General features: G+C 45.6%; 1 protein-coding gene across 1 annotated transcript in view; it reads left to right on the top strand.

The window, feature by feature from the left end:
• Positions 1–24,732, top strand: part of LOC119975449 (vesicle-associated membrane protein 2-like) — a 184,276-nt gene that overhangs the window by 154,372 nt on the left and 5,172 nt on the right. The window contains exons 2-3 of the mRNA XM_038815118.1: positions 17,502–17,628; positions 20,223–20,381. Coding sequence (XP_038671046.1) covers positions 17,502–17,628; positions 20,223–20,381 — 286 coding nt within the window. The remainder of the gene's footprint in view (positions 1–17,501; positions 17,629–20,222; positions 20,382–24,732) is intronic.

Genomic DNA, 24,732 nt, shown 5'->3' with positions numbered 1-24,732 from the left:
CCCCCACCAAAGAAAGTTTTTACGCATTTACCCTATCAAATCCCTTTATCATTTTAAACCCATCTAATAGTTTATGCCAATAACATCTCAGCAACCTGGCTTCATAATTTAAGGCTTCAAGCCCTTGTATCACATGGGTTCCAAACAGCACCAGGAGCAGAATTCTATAGCCCCCCCCCCCCGCTGGCATGATTTTCCAGTCCTGCCGAAACTGATGGAGTTTAGAATGGCTCGCCACATTTTCTATCCTGCCCCTGACACGTAGTGAGCCATAATTCCGCGCCAGGTGTTTCAAATACCCATTTTACAGATTGCGAACCTTTTCATTCAGAAGCACTGGGAATGTCCTATTGGGATCAGTGGTTTTATCAATTTTGCTCAGTAAAATTTGAAAACATTCATTAAATTGAATCACGGCAAAGCTAGGAAATGCAGGGGGCAATTCAACTAATTGGGAACCAAGTCCTATAGAGAGCGCGTTTAGCCACATGTTTGCCGCCCTCGCAGCACCGGGAAACACATGTCTAAACAACACAACTCGCTTCGTAAAAGGAGCTTCAACAGGGAACGCATGGCCAAGACCGGACCTAGGTCCATTTTTCACACTAAGGAAGTCCACTCGCCGGAACTCCCCAATGTAGTGAGATATCAGGATGGCCTGCAGCTGGGGGCCTTAAAGTGAGACCAGCCGAGGTGGCAGAGTGGTTGTCACTACGCCGAGGTTCGATCCCGGCTCTGGGTCACTGTCCGTGTGTAGTTTGCATATTGTCCCTATGTTTGCGTGGATTTCACCTCCACAACCCAAAAGATGTGCAGGGTAGCTGGATTGGCCACGCTAAATTGCCCCTTAATTGGAAAAAATGAATTGGGTACTCTAAATTTATTTTTTTTAAAGTGAGACTAGCTGTCTCGCTTTAATATGCATATATTCTAAAAAGTGATCCCGCGCACAACGGGCAGGATCTACATCGCAATGACTTGCGAGATCCCGGGAGCGGGGTCTCCCAGCTTTTATCGGCCACGCCGCACTGTTATGAGCTGCTTTTTGGGCGAAACATGGCCATTGGATCACGTCCGCAGTCCCAGCTTTATGCCGACGCTCCAACCTCGACTACTTTGCCAGAAGACATTTCCTTTATGACACCAATCACTCTCGCAACTTCTTGAGATAAAACTGGCAATAGTATTCATTCAAAAAATAGAAATTGTTTAGAACAAAACATTTAGAAACATTTAGAATAAGTAACAAAATAAAGATCTAGGAAAATAAAACCCAGAAGGAAAAGGCAAACATACAGCAAAATGCAGCAAACTGAAATATCAATACATCTGTTGTGTGATTCCTGGGGTTGGTTCCAGCCAGTTGGTTGAGTCATCTAATATAGGCTGGTAAATACTAGATACAAATTGAGCACATCCAGTAGCTGGCTGCACTGAATTAAGATGTGGGTCAACACATGTTACTGCCAGGAAAGAATGAAAATATCCACCTATTAGCTTGTAATTTATACATGTTTAGTTTTGAGTATAAGCAACCTGTGTGAAATAAAATGTACAATGTAAGATACTCCAATAGATAGTTCATTCCTTCATCTCTTTGGCTTGGATGGTGGGGTGGAGGGGATGACAGTGGTGACCCACAGCATAATCGCACATTGGGCTGGATTTTTCCAGCCCCGTGGAAATGGGGCTGGAGGTGGAAAGTGGTTTTGGGATGGCTCCCCTTGTACATCCCTACCTGGGGGTGTGGGGGGGGGGGGGGGGGGGGGGGGGGCTAATTTTGTTGTGGGCCCTTTGATTGGATTTCTAGCATCAGGAATATGCCCAGCACCCTGAATAAAATGGTGAACACAGAGGGGGCCAATTAGGAGTCCTCTTCCTGAAAGATTGCACCAGAGAATGCACTTGTGACATGGGCAAGCTCCAGGTCTCCACCTGGATCCAACATCGGGGTGCCGGGCAGAAAATCCAGCCCATATTATGAATATACAATTTGATAGAACAGCTTCCCTCCCCACCCTCCATATCGCACTTTCTTTGAAAGCATTCTGCATTGTGCCATATCTTTCCTACTAATTAGAATGAAAGAGATGGAAAATGTAATGGTTCATTCATCAACTTCTGATGAGTTGGTGCTACTTCCTTGAGTGATATCCAGGCATTGTAGTAATAGGCCTCAGATGCTCTCCCTGCTTCCAATCAAAAATTAATGTTTGTTAAAAAGATGATTAAGATACTTTTACAGTTGATCTCTAAAGAGAGAATTAATCAGAATCCATCTCAGCACCTTATATTAAAATTGCTTGAGGGCTGTAGTTATCAATTGTTATGCTTTATACTTCCTTTGACAAGTGGACAACTTCTTCTTTGCCTTCAAGATGCATTAGTTGTTCTCAGTCTTTGTTTATCACACATCTGAGGAGGAATAAACCACGGCCCACTTGACAGTGGCTCTTATTCTCCACTGTACTGAATTTTACAAGAGACTGCAATGTCATTCAACATGCAAGAGAACAGTGATTACCTGCATTTGACGTGACTTCTTTTTTAAAATTTAGAGTACCCAAATCATTTTTTCCAATTAAGGGGCAACTTAGCGTAGCCAATCCACCTACCCTGCACATCCTTTTGGGTTGTGGGGGCGAAACCCACGCAAACACAGGGTGAATTTCCAAACTCCACCCAGACAATGACCCAGAGCCAGGTTCGAACCTGGGACCTTGGCGCAGTGAGGCAGCAGTGCTAACCAGTGCGCCATTGTGCTGTCCTTGAAATGACTTTTTACATGTGACTACGGCTGGCTCATGGATCCATAATTTTTTTGAAGAACTGTTTCGGGAATTACAACAGTAGGCATTAAGAAAATGCTGCGGAAACCATTGATTCTCAATTAATTGGAGATTTAATCAGGAACAAATTGACAACAAAAAGTATGCTAACAATTTGTGCCCATTGGGCTTGTAGTTAAACTAGTATGACTTAGCAAATCAGAAGTGCTACAAATGTTTTTGAAAATTTTGTCGATAAATGAATTCATCCACACACATTGCTGCGTACAATTTGCCTGAAATGTTAATTTGGGCTTTCTGGAGAATATGGCAGATGTTGGGAGGTGTGGCGTGTGGGTGGAGAGTGCTTCGTCACCTTAGCTGTCTGCTTGTCAAACAGTGTGTTTGCATAAATCAGCTAATGAACAGGAAAATCTCATCTTGGCTTTCCCTCCTTACCTACGCTGCTTCTTTGAACTAAACTGGGCATCTGGAGTGACAGTTTTCGGGAGGCAACCTGGATCAGTGAGACCATGCCCCAGCTTCTGTTTATTGCTGGAACCTACACAGAGTGGGAGATTTACAAAGGTCCCATATTCATATCAAACCATGAAGCCAGCTAGTATCGTGTTGGTTGTGCCTGCTGAAGTATGTGTGGCTGTCTTTCAAAAGTTACCCCGGAGTGGGTGTTAGTGCTGCGAGGAGCAGCTGCTGGCTGTTAATTGAAGGGCTGCGGGTTTCTTTGTTTGGCGATGAATGAAGAAAGTTTTTGCGGCTAAGTACAATCTTCTGAAAAAGTATTGTACTGCGCCAAAGGCACAACTGTTTCGTGGTGGAACAAAGCTTTCTAATCTCCCACAGTGGAAACGCTGTTCGAAGTTGAAGGTTCACTACAGGGGCCCAGATGGTTGAGACTTTTCGCTTTTGGGGTTAATCTGGTGTTTACTCGAAAATGAAATGAAGTGGGGAAGTTGGCATTCAACTGTTGCGCTCACAATGTGTATCGCACATGCCCAGTGGCTGAAGAATTAGTCCGATTGTTTTCCATGAGAGTTTAATACTGACAAACCAGAAATAGAAGATTTGCATGAACGCGCGTGTGTAAAAGTATTTCAGTCAGCGTGTCAGAATCTATTTTTCAGGAAGGTCACTACTCCAGAACACAAAAATGTATTTCTGGTCATTGCAGTGTTGTAAGGGAAGGGGCAGTGAGCAAAGGCTGTTTTCTTTCTCCATGGGGAGGGACGAGAATATTGGCAGACACTTTGCACCTGCTCTTCTGTTCACCCTTGCAGGCAGAGTACTGGAAGTTGGTGCTTTTCCCATTCTATGACGAATGAAAGAGAAGGAAAGAATTGCAACAGTCTCCCTGGTTATAAATTACACACATAATGGAGAGGGTTGAATGAAGAAAATGTCGCTGTCAGAATATTATTTTCATGGGCCTGTAACGAGGCTGTTATAATCAAATATCATTTCTAGGCAGAAAATAATTTTAAGATATGACTGCATATATTCCTCTTAGGGAAGATGATCTTATTTGCTCAGCTGTAAGTTACCAAATCTCCCTTCCCTGTGGAATCTATTTTATTCTGCATGATTCTCCGTCCCTGCTTGCATTATGTGCTGCTAACACAGAGTCCAGTGATCGGTTTGGAGCTGAGGGTATTAATTGGGACACTGTCAGCCACGCTCAAGTGTACAGCTGCGAGTTGCTTTTGCAGACTCCGTACCAGTTGCGGCAATAATTAGAATTTCTCAGAGGTATTTCATGGGATGGAGCCCACAATACCAGCTCACAGGCACACAGCTGACTATGTGTGCTAAAGTGCCCCAATTATTGCTCTGAAGGATTGTGCCATTTCTTCTGAACCAATCATTTAAGAGGAATATGAGCTTGTTTTCTCTTGGCTCCGATGTCCTCGGAGCATGGTCACCACCAAATAACGAAACCATTCGGGCAAATTCACTGGTGCAGACTGCGCTCAAAGGAAATGTGGATCGGACAATAGGCAACACCACATTGTGGTCCCGTATCTGACCTATTATGATCCCAGACCTAGCCCCCAAGTGGCTAGGATACTGGACCAAAACCCCAATATTTTACTTTATTTGAAAGACTGTGCAGAAGAATGATTTGCTCCAGGAGTGATTACATAAAGAAATAGGGCTTGGTTATTTTTAAAACAAAACTTTATTATAATTACACCATTAAACTTTTTAAGTTCATGCCCAAAAAGAACAGCTTACAATTTACACCTTGAACACTACTACTTAATTTCCCATAAATCAACAAGAAAAGAAACACACTAATCTTAATCTATCTTACTGTAGGAGAATTGTGGACTCAGCACCAGGCAGATCAGAATTCAACTCCTCTCTCCAAAGTTTCTCTGATTCTTTTACAATGTCTCTCTGCCTTCTTTGGCTCCACCCAGCAATGACCTCATCTCCCAAGCTGAAAAACAAATGATCTCTGCAGGCTGCAAAGCACATTGGGCGCGATTCTCCGCACTCACGACGGGGGGGAGAATAGCGGGCGGCGCAAATTTTTACGGCGACGCTGGTCGGACGCCCTCCCACTATTCTCCCCCCCCCCCCCCCCACGCCCGCCCCCCGACACGAATCGCTGCTCGCCGTTTTTTTACGGCGAGCAGCGATTCTCCCCTGGCCGATGGGCCGATTTCCAAGGCCTTTACGGCCGTTTTCACGAATTTGAATACACCTGCTATACAAGTTCATGAAAACGGCGCCAAAGTGCCGTTCTGCACAACCATGCCACTGATTGGCACGGCCGCACCACGGCCGTGCTAAGGGTGGCATGGGCCCGCGATCGGTGGGCACCGATCGCGGGCAGCGGGTACTTACCCCGCGCACTCGTTGTTACTCTGCCACCCCGCTGGATCAGTCCGCAGGGCGGCTGAGGGGCATTACCGACCGCGCATGCGCGGGTCTAACGCATATGCGCGGATGACGTCATCTGCGCATGCACGGGTTGGAGTCATCCAATCCGCGCATGCGCGGCTGATGTCATCAATACGTCAGCCGTCGCTAACTTTGGCGCGGGCTTAACGAAATTCGTTAAGCCCGCGATGCCGTAGTTCATGGGGCCGCGATGCTAGCCCCGACCGGGGAGCAGAATCGGGTCCCGGGTGGGGGCTCGGAGGCTGCCGTGAAACACGGCCGTTTTCGTGGCAGCCTTCACGACCCGCTGCCTTTGGGGAGAATCGCGCCCCAAAACTCCCCAGGGACTTCCCCAGACAAACCACAATACATTAGCCTAGACTGAAAAACACAGTCCTTGACAATTTCACCTTATGGCTGCTAAAAACACCCAGGCATGCTAAATTTGTTTTTTTAAACAATGACTATTGCAGTCAAACACACACTGACCCCAGGCTTTTAACCCTTAAATTGCCCGATACTTGGAATCTAATATTCCTAAAGTCTTCCAGTCACCACAGACCCCCATTTACCTGCAAGTGTGACTTGCCGCTGTTAGCACAGGATTGGCAAAATTATACCTAAAATAACACAACAAATTGCATTTATATAGTGACTTTAATGTCATAAAATAATCCAAAGTACTTCACTGGAACATTATAAAAGAATGAATGACACTGCGCCACACAAAGAGATATTGGTAAGAGGATGAAAAGCATGATGGAAGAGGTAGGCTTTAAGGACTATCCAAAAGGAGGAAAGTGAGGTAACTTGTTTTAGGGGAACAATTCCAGAGCTTAGGGCCCAGGCAGATGAAGGCAGTTGTGGAGAAATAAAAATCAGGAGTGCTCAAGAAGTAGAGTTAAAGGAGTGCAGAGGGTTTGAAGGTCGAAGGACATTATCGATTACAGAGAGAGGCAAAAGCTATGGAGTTATTTGAAAACATGGATGTGAATTTTACATTCAAGATGTTACTAGACTGGGAGCCAATGTGGGTTAGTGGGCTCAGGGTGATAGGGGAATTGGACTTGGTACGAATTGGGACAGATGGGATAGTTTTTGATGGCATCAAACATGCAGAGGGTACAACAGGAATCTCTGGACAGGAGTGTATCAAATAGTCCAGCCGAGAAATAGAAAAGGCATGAATGAGAGTTTCAGCAACAGATGAGACAGGGGCAAAGCCAAGAACATTACAGGGGAGAAATAGGTGTTCTTTCGTGATGGCATGGACATGTGGTCCAATCTCCATCTTAGGATCAAGTGATACCAAGATTGCAAACAGTCTGTCGGCCTCAGACAGTTGTCAGGGTGAGGGATGGACACAGGGGCTCGGGAGCAGAGTTTGTGACTGGGGTCAGAAACATTGGCTTCAAGCTTCGCAACATTTCATTGGAGGAGATTTCTGCTCATCTGTCAGTCAGATACTCAAATTTATGCTCCTCGGACAAGAAGTCTGATCACTTGGAGGCAGTGAAGGAGTTGAGAGAGGTGGTGGTCAGGTAGAACGTGATGTCATCAATGTACATGTGGAAACTGAAGTTGGGTTTTCAGATGATGTCACCGCGGTGCAGCATGTAGATGAGAAATAAAAGGGAGTCAAGAATATATCCTTGAGATACCAGAGATGGCTGGGTGGGAACAAGAAGATAAGCCATTGCAGGTGATTCTGTGGCTAGAATTACCTAGATAAAAAAGGAACCAGGTGATGTGAAAAAGACATAAGTTCTAAATTACCTTGATTGGTGACTTGCTACCTCTTTTCACTTCTACTCTCACCCATCAACTTTCCCTGTCGCTTATTGGAGTGCTTAGTGCTTGCTCTCTGTACCTCTCACTCTCCATGCTCTTAGATATCAATGCAACTTACTCCACCCCTTCCTAGCATGCCTCTTCCTCATTCCATAGACTTCCTGGATGCAAGTCTGTGGGAGGTATCCAGATAATAATACGTTTTGAGTTCTCAAATGCAGTGTGAGATTACTTTTGAATAATCGGCCAATTCAACCAGCAATTCTATTACTTGTTCACAAGAAAGATATGAACTTTGTGATATGACTGGCATTGTAGTCACTGCCAATGATTTTCAAGATTAAAAAACCTTATAATAACACAATGTCCCCTGTTACCAACCTGTATTTCATATTGGTTATGCATTAATCATAGGTAATGCTGTCTCACCTTGTACCTATCAGGTTGCACACAATGGGTTCTCCCTCCCAATCAAAATTCAAAACATTATGTCATCTACCCACCTGATTGAATGCTGGAGCACCAATGTGTTTCTGATCTCCAATGATATGCACATAACCCAGTGCATGTCTTACTGGTCTGAGGACGCAGAGCACATGATGCAAATTGCACTTGGCAGCTCCCATTGTTTGAGCACTCTGGGTGCCATTTGGGGACCAACATGTACTGAGAAGTGTGCACATACTTCAGCCCTGAGTTGTGACAGACGCCATCTTGGTGAGGGTATTATTTCATAAATAGCTAATATCTAGCGGAAGTATGTGGCAGAGCCTGGTTTGATGCCTGTGGTGTCATTTTGGAGCTAAACACTCCAGCTGACACCATCTCTTACATGACTGAACACGCTTTAAGCAACAGGAAGTAAACCCCCATCAGTGCTATGTAAAGGAATCATCAACTACTTACAGGCAAACTGCAGGTTGATTTTTTCTGGCTGTTGCTATGATTTAACACACATTCGATGCTCACTATTGTTGTTTCAAGGTACAGTAGTCTCAAGAGAGTGGTGCACAGGTGCTGAAGCAATTTTTGCACAAACAAGTTGCTCCGAGGTCTGGGTGTAGGAGTAGGCATTCCCCTTGGAATACAGCACAACTTGGAGAACAAGCAGACGTCAAACTCAACAGGACAAGTTCTAAAAGGTGGAGGTCTCTCAAGCAGGAGGCCAGGCCCACTCAGGGTGTTCAGGGAGCAATTCTCCTACCTGATCTCAGCAGCAGATATGGTGTAGGACCTTCAGTAAAGATGTCCTGACTTAAATTTTCCACCTTCTTCAGTCGCAACTGCAATCTCAGAGCAAGGCAGTGACAGCATTGCTAATGACCGAGAAGGTGAATGTGTTCATGACCTTCATACATCTGTCTCCTCCCAGATGGAACTGGAAATATTTGCAGCATTCCCCAGTTTGTCATCCACTGTTGTGTCGATGACCTATATTTCAAACATCTTGTTAATTCTTGTCAGAGGTTACTAACCAGTACAATCAAACATCCATCAGGGTGGTACAGTGGTTAGCACTGCTGGCTGTCTCATGGCGCCGAGGTCCCAGGTTTGATCCCGGCTCTGGGTCACTGTCCATGTGGAGTTTACACATTCTCCCCGTGTTTGCGTGGGTTTCGCTCCCACAACCCAAAGATGTGTAGGGTAGGTAGATTGGCCATGCTAAATTGCCCCTCAATTGGAAAAAATGAATTGGGTACTGTAAATTTTTTTTATTTTTTTTTAAAGAATTGCTTGCCACAGGACCCCATTGAATGCGCACACATGGTCTTGTGAGCATTGCGTGTCAATTTTGCCTTATACCATAACCCAAATTAATTCCACTGCCTCAACTGACGTGTGACCATGCCAGTTAATGCCCAAAATCCTGACAGTAGTGACAATACCTTCATTCTGCGGCAGTTCACTGTGACAGCTGTACACTGAAAACATCAAACTTTACCTCACCATCACCTCTCCGAAATCCTCCACTCTCTTTATATGATCAGGTTGCTTCCACGTTGAGCAGATATCTGGCTGTCTGCCTGCTCGGTGAGCTGAACTTTCTCCGGTTAAATCAGAAGACTGAAACCATTGGGTGGATCATTGAATCATAAAATGTACAGTGCAGAATGAGGCCAATAGGCCCATCGAGTCTACACTGGCCCTTGGAAAGAGCACCCCACTTAAGCCCACACCTCCACCCTGTCCCCGTAGCCCTGTAACCCCAACTAACCTTTGGACACTAAGGGGCAATTTAGCGTGACCAATCCACCTAACCTGCACATCTTTGGATTGTGGGAGCTGGGAGGAAACCGGAGCACCTGGAGGAAACCCACGCACAGACGGGGAGAACATGCAGACTCCGCACAGACAGTGACCCAACTGCCGCTATGAAGCACCAGTGCTAAGCACTGTGCTACCTTGGCCGGAATTATCCCAAGCACCCGCCAACGTGTTTGATGATGGACATGATGGGAGGATGTGGTGGGAGGACCAGAAATCTGTTTCACACCAACATGAATTTAGTTGGAACTTCCACCATGGCGGTCGGAAAACCCACCAGAAAATGACATGAACCTAATTTTCATTCCCTTAATGGTATGCAAATGAAGGCCCGACTCCCAGATTAGGTGTCCTGTGGGGGTCCATCTTCCACCAATTTTCTCACCTTGTCCAACAAATATAAAACATTCCACCCATGGAGATTGTCGGTAGGTGAGTAATACGGGTGTGTTGAATTGAGCAGTGGTCTGAGGCTAGTGATGCCATTGGTAGGATATTGCATTTGAAGATGTATTCACTCACCTTGCCACACTTGTGAAGATACTGATCTTCATGCAGTGCTGCATTGAGGTCCTCAGAGCTTGACTCCTTAATGGCCTCCACAGCTGTCTGCTCCCACTGTGTCTGGAAGGCCTCATGCCCTCTGTAGAAACAGGACATCTCACCTTCTCACCACCTCTTTCACCAGACCTCCAGTGCAGCATCGAAAAACCTTGGAGCCAGCTCCTCCCATATTCTGTCAGTTTTCACTCCTTCCCAGGACAGAATCACATTCCGAACACCTGCCAGGTTAGGTGCAGGTTAGCCTTACGTGGTCCTGGGAAGTTATATATTTAGCGCTGGCTGAATCTTACAATCATTTAACTGAGCAGGGAGCACAGAGATAATGTGCTTCCTGCATTTCGATGAAGACTTGCAGATTAATCATGTTTTGCAATCCCCTCACCTATTTTCAGGGGCTATAAAAGCTAGCCCCTCCGCTCACCCCACCCCCTCGACTAGTATAGGTCATAGGTCTTTTTGAATGCATGTCCTGTGTTGTGATGATGGTCCTGGTCAAACTCTGAAAGGAGGAAAGAGAAGCATAGAGAGGGAATTCCAGAGTTTAAGATCTTAGCAGCTGATGGTATGGCCACCAGTGGTGGAGGGATGAAAATCGAGGATGCTCAAGAGGTCAGCATTGCAGGAACGCTGAAATCTGAGAATGTTGCAGGGCTGGCGGAGATTACAGAGACAGGGAGGGGTGAAGCCGTAAAGAGATTTGAAAACAAGGGTGACAATTTTAAAGGGAGGTGTTGCTGGATGATGAGCCGGTGTAGGGCAGTGACTCACAGGTGATGCTGTCACTGTTTGGCTGTTCATGGAGTGAGTGAAGTGGCTGCCAATGAATTGAGAATAAAACCTTGTTTGCTGTATTACTGTTTTAACACCTCAGCTGCATCAGTAAAAGGGTAAACCTAATCAAAAAGAGCAGAATGATAGCCGAAAACCCCATCATCCTGAGTTCTTGGCTTTGTAGCCCCATGTTGGTGGGATTTATATTTCCACGGGTTTTCCCAGCGAAGCTCAGAGAACTTGGATTCAGGAACAGCTTGTTGCTGATATGAAGACTCGTTTATATTCTTTCAATAAAATGTCTCATACATAGCTGGACATTTCTACTGCCTGATTTGTACGAGATGGTATTTCAGCTACCAAAATTAAACTATTTTCATCCACGCATTAACATAATAGCTACCACCTATAGATTGCAAATCTTATCCTCTAAAACCTTGTTGATCAGATGGTTTTGGATAGTGAACCCTCAGTGGGTTGGAGTGCTCTCTAGTGGTGCACATTGTTATAATTATTGGAGATACATTGCACATTTTATTCGTCATATTATCAGTGAGCTTACAATGTTGTTCAGAGCAGAGCCATAGTAACCTTTCTGGCCAGAAAAATCTATATTCACTACCTATCCCTTCATCCATTTTAAAAGCAACATGCCTCCAGTAAATAATGTCGGAAAGTGATAAATTAAAACTTTTTATTTGCACAATTCTTAATGTTACAAAGCCAATGCACAGAGTGGACAGGCCACACCCTTAGTCCATCTCATTGCTTGCTCCAAAAACTAATTCAACTTCAAATTGAATCCAATTCATGGTCTCCATAAGAGACCACACAAGATCCAAGCTGTCAAGAAAAGGCGTTGAACCTCATCTTGGACTTGATCTGATGTCTGATCTTAACCAAAAGGCCGAGAAGGGACAAATGATAGGGTGCAGAAAATACCCAAACTTACTATACCAGTAATTGAGCAATCAATCAAAGCACAGTGGTTAGCACTGTTGCCTCACAGCACCAGGGACCCGGATTCAATTCCTGGCTTGGGTCACTGTCTGTGCGGAGTCTCCACGTTCTCCCCATGTTTGCGTGGGTTTCCTCCTTTGAAGCGCTTTGAAGCGCACGGCTTGGTCTCCGGGTGTGGTATTACAATTATTGGCTGGTGGGTTTTTAAACACAAAACAATGTTTATTCCATGAATTCAACTTATCCTTTTTAAATAAACATTAAATCAATTGCCACCCCTTACTTCAAAGATAACCCCGAAAATAATACAACACTAAATAACCCCTCAAAATGTTCCTTCAAACCTCCAAAAGATTTAACACCTTTAAACAGAAACACATCAGGTTAAAGACATTACTATTATGAGTTTAAATCACCCAAATGATTCAGAGATAGTCTTTCCTGGGAGAGATCACGCAGATCCAGCTCACTGCAAACACAGACACAGCCAAGCTCTTTTTCTTCATGCAGCTCTCAGCAAACCAGCCAGACACTTTTCAACTGCTCTCTCAAACTGAAACTAAAAGCAACTCAGCTACCCCCACCCACTGACATCACTTCAGTAATATGAGCTGCTCAATTTCTTAAAGGTACATTGCTTAAACATCCATTTCTTAAAGGTACTCTCACATGACAAAGATGATACTTTGAATGCGAGCGTTTGCAGGTAATTATGTCTTTACATATCCAGAGAGAGGAGTAATCCCAGGTTAAAGAGGTGTGAATTGTCTCAAACCAGGACAGTTAGTAGGATTTTGCAAGCCCAGGCCAGGTGGTGGGGGGTGAATGTAATGCGACATGAATCCAAGGCTCTGGTTGAGGCCGTACTCATGTGTGCGGAACTTGGCTATAAGTTTCTGCTCAGCGATTCTGCGTTGTCGCACATCCTGAAGGCTGCCTTGGCAAATGCTTACCCGAAGATCAGAGGCTGAATGCCCTTGACATCTGAAGTTTCCCCAACTGGAAGGGAACATTCCTGCCTGGCGATTGTCGCGCGATGTCCGTTCATCCGTTGTCGCAGCGTCTGCATGGTCTCACCAATGTACCATGCTTCGGAATATCCTTTCCTGCAGCGTATGAGGTAGACAATGTTGGCCGAGTCGCACGAGTATGTACCACGTACCAGGTAGGTGATGTTCTCATGTGTAATGGTGGTACCCATGTCGATGATCTGGCATGTCATGCAGAGATTGCCACGGTAGGGTTGTGTGGTGTAATGCTCGTTGTTCTGGGGCGGGATTCTCCCCTACCCGGCGTGACGGGGGGTCCCGGCGTAGGGGAGTGGCGCCATCCACTCCGGGGTCGGGCCTCCCCAAAGGTGGGGAATTCTCCGCACCTTTGGGGGCTAGCCCCGCGCCGGAGCGGTTGGCACCAGAAGACTGGCGCAAAAAACCGGCGTCCCCGGCAGCGGGGCTGGCCGAAAGGCTTTCGCTGGTCGGCGCATGCGCCGGCGGTGACGTCAGCAGCCAGCTGCCACTGACGTCACCACCGGCGCATGCGCGATGTGGGTTTCTCTTCCGCTTCCGCCATGGCGGAGGCCGTGGTGGCCGCGGAAGAGAAAGACTGCACCCAGGGCACTGGCCCGGAGTCTGAGCGGGGGGCCCCGATCGCGGGCCTGGCCACCGTGGGGGCACCCCCCCGGGGTTCGATCGCCCCCCCGCCTGCTCGTGCCGCCGATCCCGCCGCCACCAGAGGTGGTTCAAACCTCGGCGGCGGGAGAGGCCTCCCAGCTGCGGGACTTTGGCCCATCGCGGGCCGGAGAATCACCGCAGGGGCCTCGCCGATCGAAGTGGCGTAATTCCTGCCACCGCCACTTCCCGGGTGGCAGAGAATCTCTGCCACGGCGGGGGCCGGATTTTCGGCGGCCCCAGGCAATACTCCGACCCTGCTGGGGGTCGGAGAATTTCGCCCCTGAAGGCTGGGTAGTTTGCTGCAAACAATGGTTTGTATTAGGTTGTGCAGTTGTTTGAAGGCAAGTAGTAGGGGTGTGGGGATGACTTTGGCAAGATTTTCTTCTTCATCGATGACATGTTGAAGGCTGTGAAGAAGATGTCGTAGCTGCTCCGGGAAAGTACTGGACGACGAAGAGTACTCTGTCGGTTGTGTCCCGTGTTTGGCTTCTGAGATCGGTGCAGTTTTATGCTGTGGCGCATTGGAAATGTTGATTGATGAGTCGCGCCATATCCCGTTCGTACAAGGGCATCTTTCAGCATCTGTAGATGTCTGTTATGCTCCTCCTCGTCTGAGCAGATCCTGTGTATACGGAAGGCTTGTCCATAGGCTTGTCCTAAACACATTTTTTAATGTGTTTAGGGTGGAAGCTGGAGAAGTGGAGCATCGTGAGGTTGTCTGTGGGCTTGAGGTAAAGCGAAGTGCTAAGGTGACCGTCCTTGATGGAGGTGAGTGTGTCCAAGAATGCAACCGATTCTGGAGAGTAGTCAATGGTGAGTCTGATGATGGGATGGAACTTATTGATGTCATCGTGTAGTCGTTTCAGTGATTCTTCACCATGGGTCCAAAGGAAAAAAATGTCATCGATGTATCTAGTGTATAACGTTGGTTGAAGGTCTTGTGTGGTGAGGAGGTCTTGTTCAAACTTGTGCATGAAGATGTTGGCATATTGAGGTGCGAATTTGGTCCCCATGGCTGTTCCGTGTATCTGGATGAAGAACTTGATGCCGAAGGTGAAGTCGTTGTGATCCAGAATGAAGCGGATGAGTTGCAGAATTGCGTCTGGAGATTGGCAGTTGTCGGTGTTGAGTACTGAGGCTGTTGCAGCAATGCCGCTGTCATGGTGGATGCTGGTGTAGAGTGCCGAGACATCCATTGTGACGAGGAATGTTCCTGGTTCAACTGGTCCATGGGTGCTGAGTTTCTGTAAGAAGTCCGTCGTATCGCGACAGAAATTGGGCATTCCTTGCACGATGGGTTTCAAGATGCCCTCGATGTAGCCAGAGAGGTTCTCACACAGGGTCCCAATGCCTGATATGATAGGATGGCCTGGTGTGTTGGCCTTGTGTATTTTTGGGAGGCAGTAGAGATCTCCAACGTGGGGGGTACGTGGGATGAGAACACGTAGGGTGCTCTAAAGGTCTGGATCCAAGGTCTTGATCAGTCTGTTGAGTTGGCGAGTGTGTTCCTTGGTCGGATCTGGGGTAACTTTCTGTAGTGTTCCTGGTTGTTGAGTTGTAAAGATTATTAATAAAGATTATTATTATTGTTATCAACTAAAAATCATGTCATCTCTCTCCCTCCTTTAAGACACTCTTTAAAACCTATCTCTTTGACCCAGCTTCTGGGCATCTGCCTAGACTGACAAAGTATGAGTCCCTGCCACTTTACAAGACAACACAAGTGGGAGCATCATTGGAGACTCCTCTGGAGCCCAGTGAGGTGTGGGGAAACCTCCGGGTTTCAGCACCAGTGCATGCTCTATAGTTACAGAGCCATTCCAACTTTCAATAGTGACAAACACCTCTGTGCTCGCCACTATTGAGAACCCAAAATCTGGGCTATTATCTCCTTATGTGGCTCTTTGTCATGGTTCGTTTCATCAGACACCTGTGAAGCACTTCAGAATCTTTCATTACGTCAAAGATGATGTATAAATATAAGTTATTATTGTGTGAGAATCATTTTACCTGAAAAATAGATAAGAGCCGGAATTCTCCAGCCATTGCGATTCATTTTTCCCGGTGGTAGTGTCCGCCCTCCCACGGGTTTCATGGTGGCGTTGGGTGTTTTCAATGGGAAATCCCATTCACACGCAGTGGGAATATAATATCTCCCCCCTCCCCCCCGCCCCCCCACCAGCAAAAGGTGCGCCACTGAGAAACACACGGATGGGCGACTGGAGAAGCTAGCCCAAGGATTTGATCATCTGAAGTTAACCACTCTTGGTTAAAAGTTTAAGCCCATTTATCTCTGAAAACCCTTTCAACCGAGAATATGTTTGACCAACAGAAGAATGCCAACAGCGTCGGGGCCCCCGACCTCAAAACAAAATAATCTTGCTTCAAGTCTGTGGTCAATGCTGTTCCCATTCCAGAGATACAGTGGGCGCGATTTACCGGCCATGTTGCACCTGAAGGACAGTGTGCCACAGCGCAACATGGCCAATACAAGCCAGGAAACCCCGCCCGCAGGATCGACATGGCTCGCAACGCCTCGCAAGATCTAACGCAAGTTGTGAGATGTCATGATGTGAATCCCACCGATTGTTGGCTGGGTCACTTTTTGGCAGATCTGCACATTAGAGCGAGACAGCTACTCACATTTTAATACGCGGTTTCTCGAGGCACCTGAGGCATTGGGATCTATCCACGTCGCCTCGGAGACCTTGGGCAAGCACCGTTTAGTACTGGTCTCCACACCCAGAACGGCACTCGTGGGGTCCCCCAGAGGATCTATCCACCAGGTATATGCCCTTTGGGCAGGGTTGCACCATGGCACTGCTGGTGCTACCTGGGCACCCTGACACTGGTGATGCCCAGGTGGCTCTGCCCGCTGGCAGGACATTGCCAGGGTATTAGATCGGCAGTCAGACTAGCAGTACCCTATGTAGATGTTGGGGGGTTTGGGATCCCCCCTTATCGTGATTTGGGAGTCGGGGGCTCCAGATATCGCGAGCGGAGTTCCTCAGTGCAGAAAACGAGGCTATGTGCGGCCGAGGCCATGCATTCCCCGCTGAAACCCCTATCTAACCGGGGGAGGTGGGGGTGTTTCTCGGCAAACACATGGCCAAACAAACTCGCTATGGGACTTTATTCCATTTGGTTAAATCGTGTCCAGCATGTGGCAGAGTGAGAGTGATGAATGCTAAAGGCCAAACTACTCCTAACTGCCAATGCCCCTTTAAAAACTGGCAAGACAACTTTGGAGTCAACTTTTAGAGCTGAAACTTAAGAAATGAACTTCAGCAGTCTCGGTCAGTGCGTTTGTGATAATTTGAGTAAGTAAGGCACTGCTCCTCAGATAAATGAGAATTCCAGCACTGCACTTTATAATAATTCATGCCCAGCAATGAGGCTTACGCTGGTCAGCATTGTGACCTCCTTTCGGCTCACTGCTCCCTTCACTGTAAAATGCCCCCAATTCATCATCAATTTACCCACTGGCCAGCCCTTATTGCCAGCAAAGCCTTACTTTAATAAGGCCACGGGGAGTCCACACTGAGTAAACCTACCAGGTTCCTCTCTCTATGGTCGGTGCCTTACTGGCTGACCTTTTATACAGAGGTTAATTGAGATATCCCACCCCTAGGCGGGGAGAACGGGGAAGAGAATCATTCCCGCCCCCGTGGGTCCTCTGCAGTATATTACACTTACCCTTTCAAGGACTGATACTTCAACTGCTAATAGTGGGAACTTAATGTACAATTGATATGCTCACTGACGCATTATATGGTTAGCTGGAGATCTGTCTTACTTTGGCTTGTAGGTCCACCCCATCCCAAGCTGCTGCTGCTCCTGCTGCGGGAGGACCAGGAAACGATGGAGGACCACCGCCACCCGTCAACACCACTAGCAACAGAAGGCTGCAACAAACACAGGCTCAGGTCGATGAGGTAGGTTCCATTGTACTGTGGCTGGGTTCTGAAAAAGGAAACTTAAACCTGGTGACATTCGATACAGCTGATCCAAGATGTCGCACTCAGGAATTGCATTAGGAAGCAGGTTTTAAAACAAACTATAGTCAGGTGACTGAGTTTTCTTTCCTTTGAGTGGTGCTAAAAGGAAATTTTACAATCACTTTAAAACATGGCTCTTCCCAAGGTATGGATGAGAAAGCAGAAAGATTGTAGGGTGGGATTAGACTGAGTACCACCTGGAAATAAATGTGCACATTTTCAGCCATGAGCGGTTTCAACTTAAGCCAGACCACCAGAGGCATTGTGTGAAATTCTGAGATAAGCCAGAATAGGCCACACACTGAGAACAGAATGCTGACAACAGCCTTTAACTATAGTCTCAGTCTCACCTCCCCAAAAAACTCTGATTTAAAACAAAATATAAAATAACTCTCAGTTTCCCAATATTTGGGACTGAACACTGTATTTTGCACAGTAATGAACGATCTCCACTCCTTTGGTCCAAAATCTTTCATTCTCCAACTTGTCCATCAGACACTAGGTGGCGCTATGTTTCCATACCAGTTAGTCAAAGTGAATCTGACACTAACCAATCTTGCTGCAAAAACTATTATCAACTCTGAATTATCTGCACACACTCAATTTATGTAGAAAGGTGATGTACATGGACCATACAAATAGATTACAATCATATCGTGTTGCAATACCTTCACTTTATTGGTGCAAAATCTAGTCTGTGGCACTCTTTGAAGAGCCTTCAGATGTTTTCCGACATTAAAAATGCAAGTTACTTTTCGTTAATTTGAAAATAATTTCAGCTCTTTTGCTTCTGGTCCATAAAGGTCTCTCAGGTCCATGCATTTTAGAACATGTGTATTTTCAAATCTTGATGCAAAATTCAGTTTCAAACACACAGATATATAACACCTACACTTCAAAATCCACAAATAGGAGCTATTGATTCCATTTGACCAGAGTGAGGGAGACACTGGTTTCCTGTTTGATACTTGACACTGATTTATTTTGGGCTTGCAATAGAATAAGGAGGAAAATGTAACTTTTAAACAGTGGTACCGATTGATGCCCCTTACACCTCCCCTGCATGTGGCGCATAAAGGACATCCACTGAAAGAAATTCTAATCTATTCATTATCTTAACAACTTCAATCATAACCCCTTGAAGTGTTCGCTTTTTCAGCAGGGAAATCCCCACTTCTCTCAGTCAGTCTTGAAAAGTAAGGGCTCTTACACTTGGGATCATTCGAGAGCCGCACTCGACCATTTCCAAGGCCTTAACATTTCCAGGAGTAAAGAGGGGATGCAGTTTTGTTGGTCCACCTCCTATTCCTTTTTAAAGCCAGTGGCACACATTGAGGTGGTGACACTTATAGAATGGCATATACATCAGGGTGATACCCGCAGTGTTGTAAAGACAGGGTTATGCATCATTGCTGCTGAACATGGAAGGAGTTGTCAGCAGATTGTGCAGTCGAGGTTCCTATTGAAGGAAGCAATTCTGAAAGTGTACATGGCCATTTGACAGGCAAGTGAAAAAGATTTGCATTAGTATTGCTCCTTTCATGACCTCAGGATGTCCCAAACTTCGTTACAGCCAATGGTAATTTTGGAATGTTGTAATGTAGGAAATGCCGCAGCTGTTTTGCGCTCAGTGAGGTCTCACAAATAGCAAAGAGACAAATGACTGGATAATCTGTTTTAGTTGTGTTGGTTGAGTGATAAATATTGGCTGCACACGGGGAGAATCCCTCCATTCTGCTTTAAGTTATGCCCTCGGATCTTGTAATGTACCATCTCAGAGGGCCGACAGGTCCTTAGCTTAATGTCTCATTTGGCGAATGGGATTTCCATCAGTGCTATAGTGGGAAGATAGCCAAACACTGTGAGAGTGCATGCATGAAATGGAATACATGCATGCCAAAAATAGCTGTTGAACTATGTGGTAGCAGTGCAGTCCCCTAGTTTATCATTCCTCGAGAGGCCATTGAACTCCTCCTGGACTGACGCAGGTCGTTGACAAAGTGCTGTCAGTAGTAACAATCCTCTGCGATTTTCCTGAAGGATCCTATGGCCCACTCATATAGGTGGGTAGCAAGAGGTTGGGTCTCCTTTGCTGCTCTTGCTGCAGTATGATTTTTATAGCCTCCCCTTTGAACCACAGCTATTAGTTGCCAACATGGCTGGTGCTGGCATTTCCATTCTCTTTGATGGGACCCCCTTCAGGCTGGTGCAAGTCCTTTAGAAAGGTCTGAACTATACGTTTGCCAGCCAGATTATGATCCTGTTAGAGGCAGCAATGTCCAAACCATGTACCTTATGTTAGGACACTGGGCTAAATGTAAACCAACTCCCTTTATCTAATCCACATGTATATTCCTACATGAAGAATGTTTCTCTATTCTTTTAAATCTCTGCCAGACGACCATTTTTGGATCCATTACTAAAATGATGAAATCGCCATAAAATATTGAAATGATGAGATCTATGTAGCATATTAAATCTAACTGAAGAGCTTGGAATTGTGAAATTACTCCTCGGACTGTTCTTCCCAGGTGGTGGACATCATGCGAGTGAATGTGGACAAAGTCCTTGAGCGAGATCAGAAGCTATCAGAGCTCGATGATCGTGCAGATGCACTCCAAGCTGGAGCATCACAATTTGAAACAAGTGCTGCTAAGCTGAAGAGGAAGTATTGGTGGAAAAACTGCAAGGTGAGGATGTTTGTACTAAGTGTCATAAAACTGCCCAATACCTAAAGGCGAAATGTAAGGGATTTGACCGCAATGAATGGGGCTGTAAATCCATCTTAGCACCTACAGTGTTCAATGTGGCAGAAAGTTAAAAGATAGATATTGAATGTAAATGTCTGATACTACATGTGTAATTCTGCGTTTACACATAAATACTCCTGTTTATAAAAAAAACCTCATAAGCAATGCACTGCATAATCAAATTTTATTCGACACATTTTCAAAATACAAAACAACCCCAAGGTCAGGAAAACCTTCCTTGCAAAGTTCTGCATCTGCATATACCTAAACCCTTCCCCCTGCACCAACCCATACTTCTCTCCCAGCTCCTCTAAGGTCGTGAATCACCCCCTCATTTCCTTAATCCCTCTCTCGCCCATCCCCAAAAGCTCACATCCATCCTCCCCAGCTCGAATCCATGATTCCCCGCTAATTCCCCGCTAATTGGCAACCTCTCTGATCCAGCCCCCAAGTGCTGTCTAAATCTTCGGTGTGGCATCACTGGACTCACCGAGTACTTTTCTGGGACCGTCGGTAGCGGCACCCTTGCCAGCGCCCACAACCCTGACCCCCTGCAACAAGAGCCCGCCTCCACCTTTACCCACAGAGCCCCCCGCCTCTTTGCTCCAAACCCCCCCACCTCCGCAAATAAACAGAGATCAGCTTGTCCAAGCCCCTGAAGAAGGACTTAGACAAAAAGGCAGGCAGACATTAGAACAAAAACAGGAATCATGGCAAAACATTCATTTTAACTGCCTGCACCTGGCCCGCCAACGACAGAGGGCGATTGTCTCACCTCAGCAAGTCGGCCTTCACCTTCCCCACCAGACTAATGAAATTAAACTTCCAAAGCCCTGCCCATTCCCCAGCCACCTGCACCCACAATACCTAAAGTGGGTTGCTGCCAAGCAGAATGGCAGCCCACCCCATCCCGCTCCAACTCCCAGCAGGAGACCATAAAACACTTGCTTTTCCCTCAATTTAATGTATATCCCAAAAACATCCCGAATCTCTGGAGCAGCTCCATTATACTCCCCACTGAAGTGCCCAGTTCCGAAATATACAGCAGCAGATCATCGGCATATAGGGACACCCTATGATCCACCACCCCCTCACTATCCTCTTCCAAAATCCAAAGCTCCTCGACGCAACTGTATAATCTAATTGCTGGTATTGCATTAACACAACACAAGATCAAATGTCAGCTTTTAAGGAATTGCATGTAAACTTCTAAATTGTCCTGAAGTTGCATCTTCCTATCTGTTAAATGATATATAGAAGATAATTTTAAATGTAATCAAAATATTTCTTTCCAGGCTATATTTGGTCAGGTTTATCTCACTAAATGCATCATGTAGTTCATGAATCTAAACATGAGTAGCAGATTATAAATACCTATGTAGCAGATAGTGTGATTCTTTAACCCCTAGTGTCAGGATGTTTCTAATCTCCCGGCGTCAACTCAGTGGATGCAATTGCGTCCATATTAAAGTAATGAAGCTATTCAAATGTCAAGATTGGCTTTAGCTCTGTAATATTAACTCTACTGCAAAAATAAACACATTAAATGTTGAATATACTTTTGGAGGATTTCTTATTTGTCATACGTCTCAAAAGCAAAAGAACTGTTTGTAAATCATGTGCTTGTGACTGGGGGCATTATATCCTTTATAACCATTTTCCATGTCGTCCTTTTATGAAATTCTTTCTGTTTCGTTCTTTTCTATCTTTTATAATTTCACCTTTTGTTTCTTACAGCACACCCAGCTAGGTTATATAGATGCTTTATGTTCTTGAAATAAATTTATTACATTTCACTCACTTTACTTCTGGGTCCACTGCCCACTGAGAGGTTGCTACAACTTTCAAAACAAATGTGACCTTTGAGTAGTTCAAAGCCACATCAAAGACTTGTTTTCTGCTAATCGAGTATTAGTACTGCAAAGACTGTCAAGATTATATCATAGGTATGAATAGGGTATACCTTTCTGCATTTTGACATCATATGAACTAACTGCTACAATACAATATGACTCAAATTTGTCCAGTCAATTGAATCTGTACAAGTGGTAGATTTGTGGAGTTTGACAAATATTCAGCTCTGACGTACACAGCTTTGGACGAAGGAATGTTGCCAACCAGAATTTTGTTGACAATCATTGTCTAAGTGACCACATTCAAAGTTAAATCAATACCTATAGTTGACATTATTGTGGCGCAAATATAATCAGGTAAGTTCCCAATTATTGGCCTTTTTTCTATTCCAACATACGTGTATTTCCGAATTTAAGCCGAAGGAACTTGTTCAGACATCAAAAGAATTGTTTACTTTTTCAAATGTGTACATATTTTCAAACTTAATTATGTACACATCTTGTCTATAAAACCTTCCATCAGAAATTTCTGTGTCTATATTTATAATGGAAACTGTAATTCACCCTCCTGTCAGTACCACCTCACTTTTGTGTCTTTCTCTGCCTCTGCTGCAGAGAAACCTCTGCTTCAACTGATTCTGCTGTTCTATTTCCCAAGCTGTTGTAAGTGTTGGTGTTTAACTATAATTAATAATGGGCCAAAATTTACAATACCCAGCAAATAGCTAGATTTCCTTTGCATATTTAATTTCATGAACTTTTACAAGCCAACTGCGATAGCTGGGAGATCGAAATTGCACAGCATCTTCGACAGGGATCTGGGATCTGTCATAAAATCCCGAGTGTGGAAGGAGGCCATTCAGCCCATTGAGTCTGCAACAACTCTCTGAAAGAGCACCATACCCAAGTCCACTCCCCACCCCACCCTATCCTCTTAACGTGGGGCAGCACGGTAGCATATGGGGCAGCATGGTAGCACAAGTGATTAGCACTGTGGCTTCACAGCGCCAGGATCCTAGGTTCAATTCCCTCCTGGGTCACTGTGCAGAGTCTGCACGTTTTCCCCGTGTCTGCGTGGGTTTCCTCCGGGTGCTCCGGTTTTCTCCCACAGTCCAAAGACGTGCAGGTTAGGTGGATTGGCCATGATAAATTGCCCTTAGTGACCAAAAAGAGTTAGGAGGGGTTATTGGGTTACGGGGATAGGTGGAAATGAGGGCTTAAGTGGGTCGGCGCAAGACTCGATGGGCCTAATGGCCTCCATCTGCACTGTATGTTCAATGTTCTATGTATGTTAACCTAATCTGCACATCCCTGGACATTAAGTGTAAATATAGCGTGGCCAATCCACGTAACCTGCACATCTTTGGACTGTGGGAGGAAACCAGAGCACCCAGAGGAAACCCACGCAAGCACGGAAAGAAAGTGCAAACTCCACACAGACAGTGACCCAAGCTGGGAATTAAACCCGGGTCCCTGGCGCTGTGAGGCAGGAGTGAAAACCAGTGTGGCACACTGTCTGAACCAGACTAGCAACTGTGTATACCCTTCATCAATCTAATTGAAAAACCGTCAATGAAACATCAAGTGCAATGTCACAGCAGGTTGGCTAACACACAACTAAAAATAGAGAAACAAATTAGCATTTGAGCTCAAAACCCTTTGAAAGTTTTCAAAGCCATGTTTTATAGACAGGAAGTGTGTGCATGATTTAAGATTGCAAATCTTTCAAAATGTTTGTGAACTGAAATATTAACTGTTCCTCTTGTCCAAGAGTGGCACAAATTTGGAACTTGCTACTACGAGGAGCAATTGAGGTGAATAGTGGACAAGCTGTCTCACTCTAATATGCAGATTTGCCAGACAGTGATCTCACCCACAACGTGCGGGATTCAGATCACGACATCTCATAAGATCGCGTTGGATCTTGTGAGGCATGGCGGGCTGGGTAGATCTCAGAAGAGGGATCTCCCAGCATCTACAGGCCGCGTCTTGCCACTGTTCGGGCACAACGTGATCGGTAGATCGTGCCCACTGTCTTTCTGCTTAGCTTCATCCTTTTGCCTCGCTTTCATTTTTCTGCGTTTTGACTGCCAGATTAAAAGTTTTTCACGTCGCGAAAAAAACTGATCTTGACTTTAGGCAGCTAATAACATGACTGAAAGAGCAAGCGTTCGTACAATTAATCCTGCGTTTTTAAATCAGGTTCTAGCTCTACAAAAATGGGATTCATCCTTTAACAATGAAGCTGTGATTCTGATCATCAATTTCAAACAACACTCACTCTAATCTCCTCATGCCCATCCCCCCCTGAGAAACTTTCTGACCCCCAAAACCCCCTTAGAAACCCGCCCTCCCTCTGTGTCCCCCTCAGGATCTCTCCTTCCCTGCCATCCCCTTAGAAGCTCTCCCTCCTCACAATCCCCTCAAAAGCTCTCCCT

This window comes from Scyliorhinus canicula, chromosome 13 (genome assembly GCF_902713615.1).
Source record: "Scyliorhinus canicula chromosome 13, sScyCan1.1, whole genome shotgun sequence".
NCBI lineage: Eukaryota > Metazoa > Chordata > Chondrichthyes > Carcharhiniformes > Scyliorhinidae > Scyliorhinus > Scyliorhinus canicula.
Note: the sequence above shows the minus strand (reverse complement) of the source record. Positions and strands in the feature narration are given on the sequence as shown.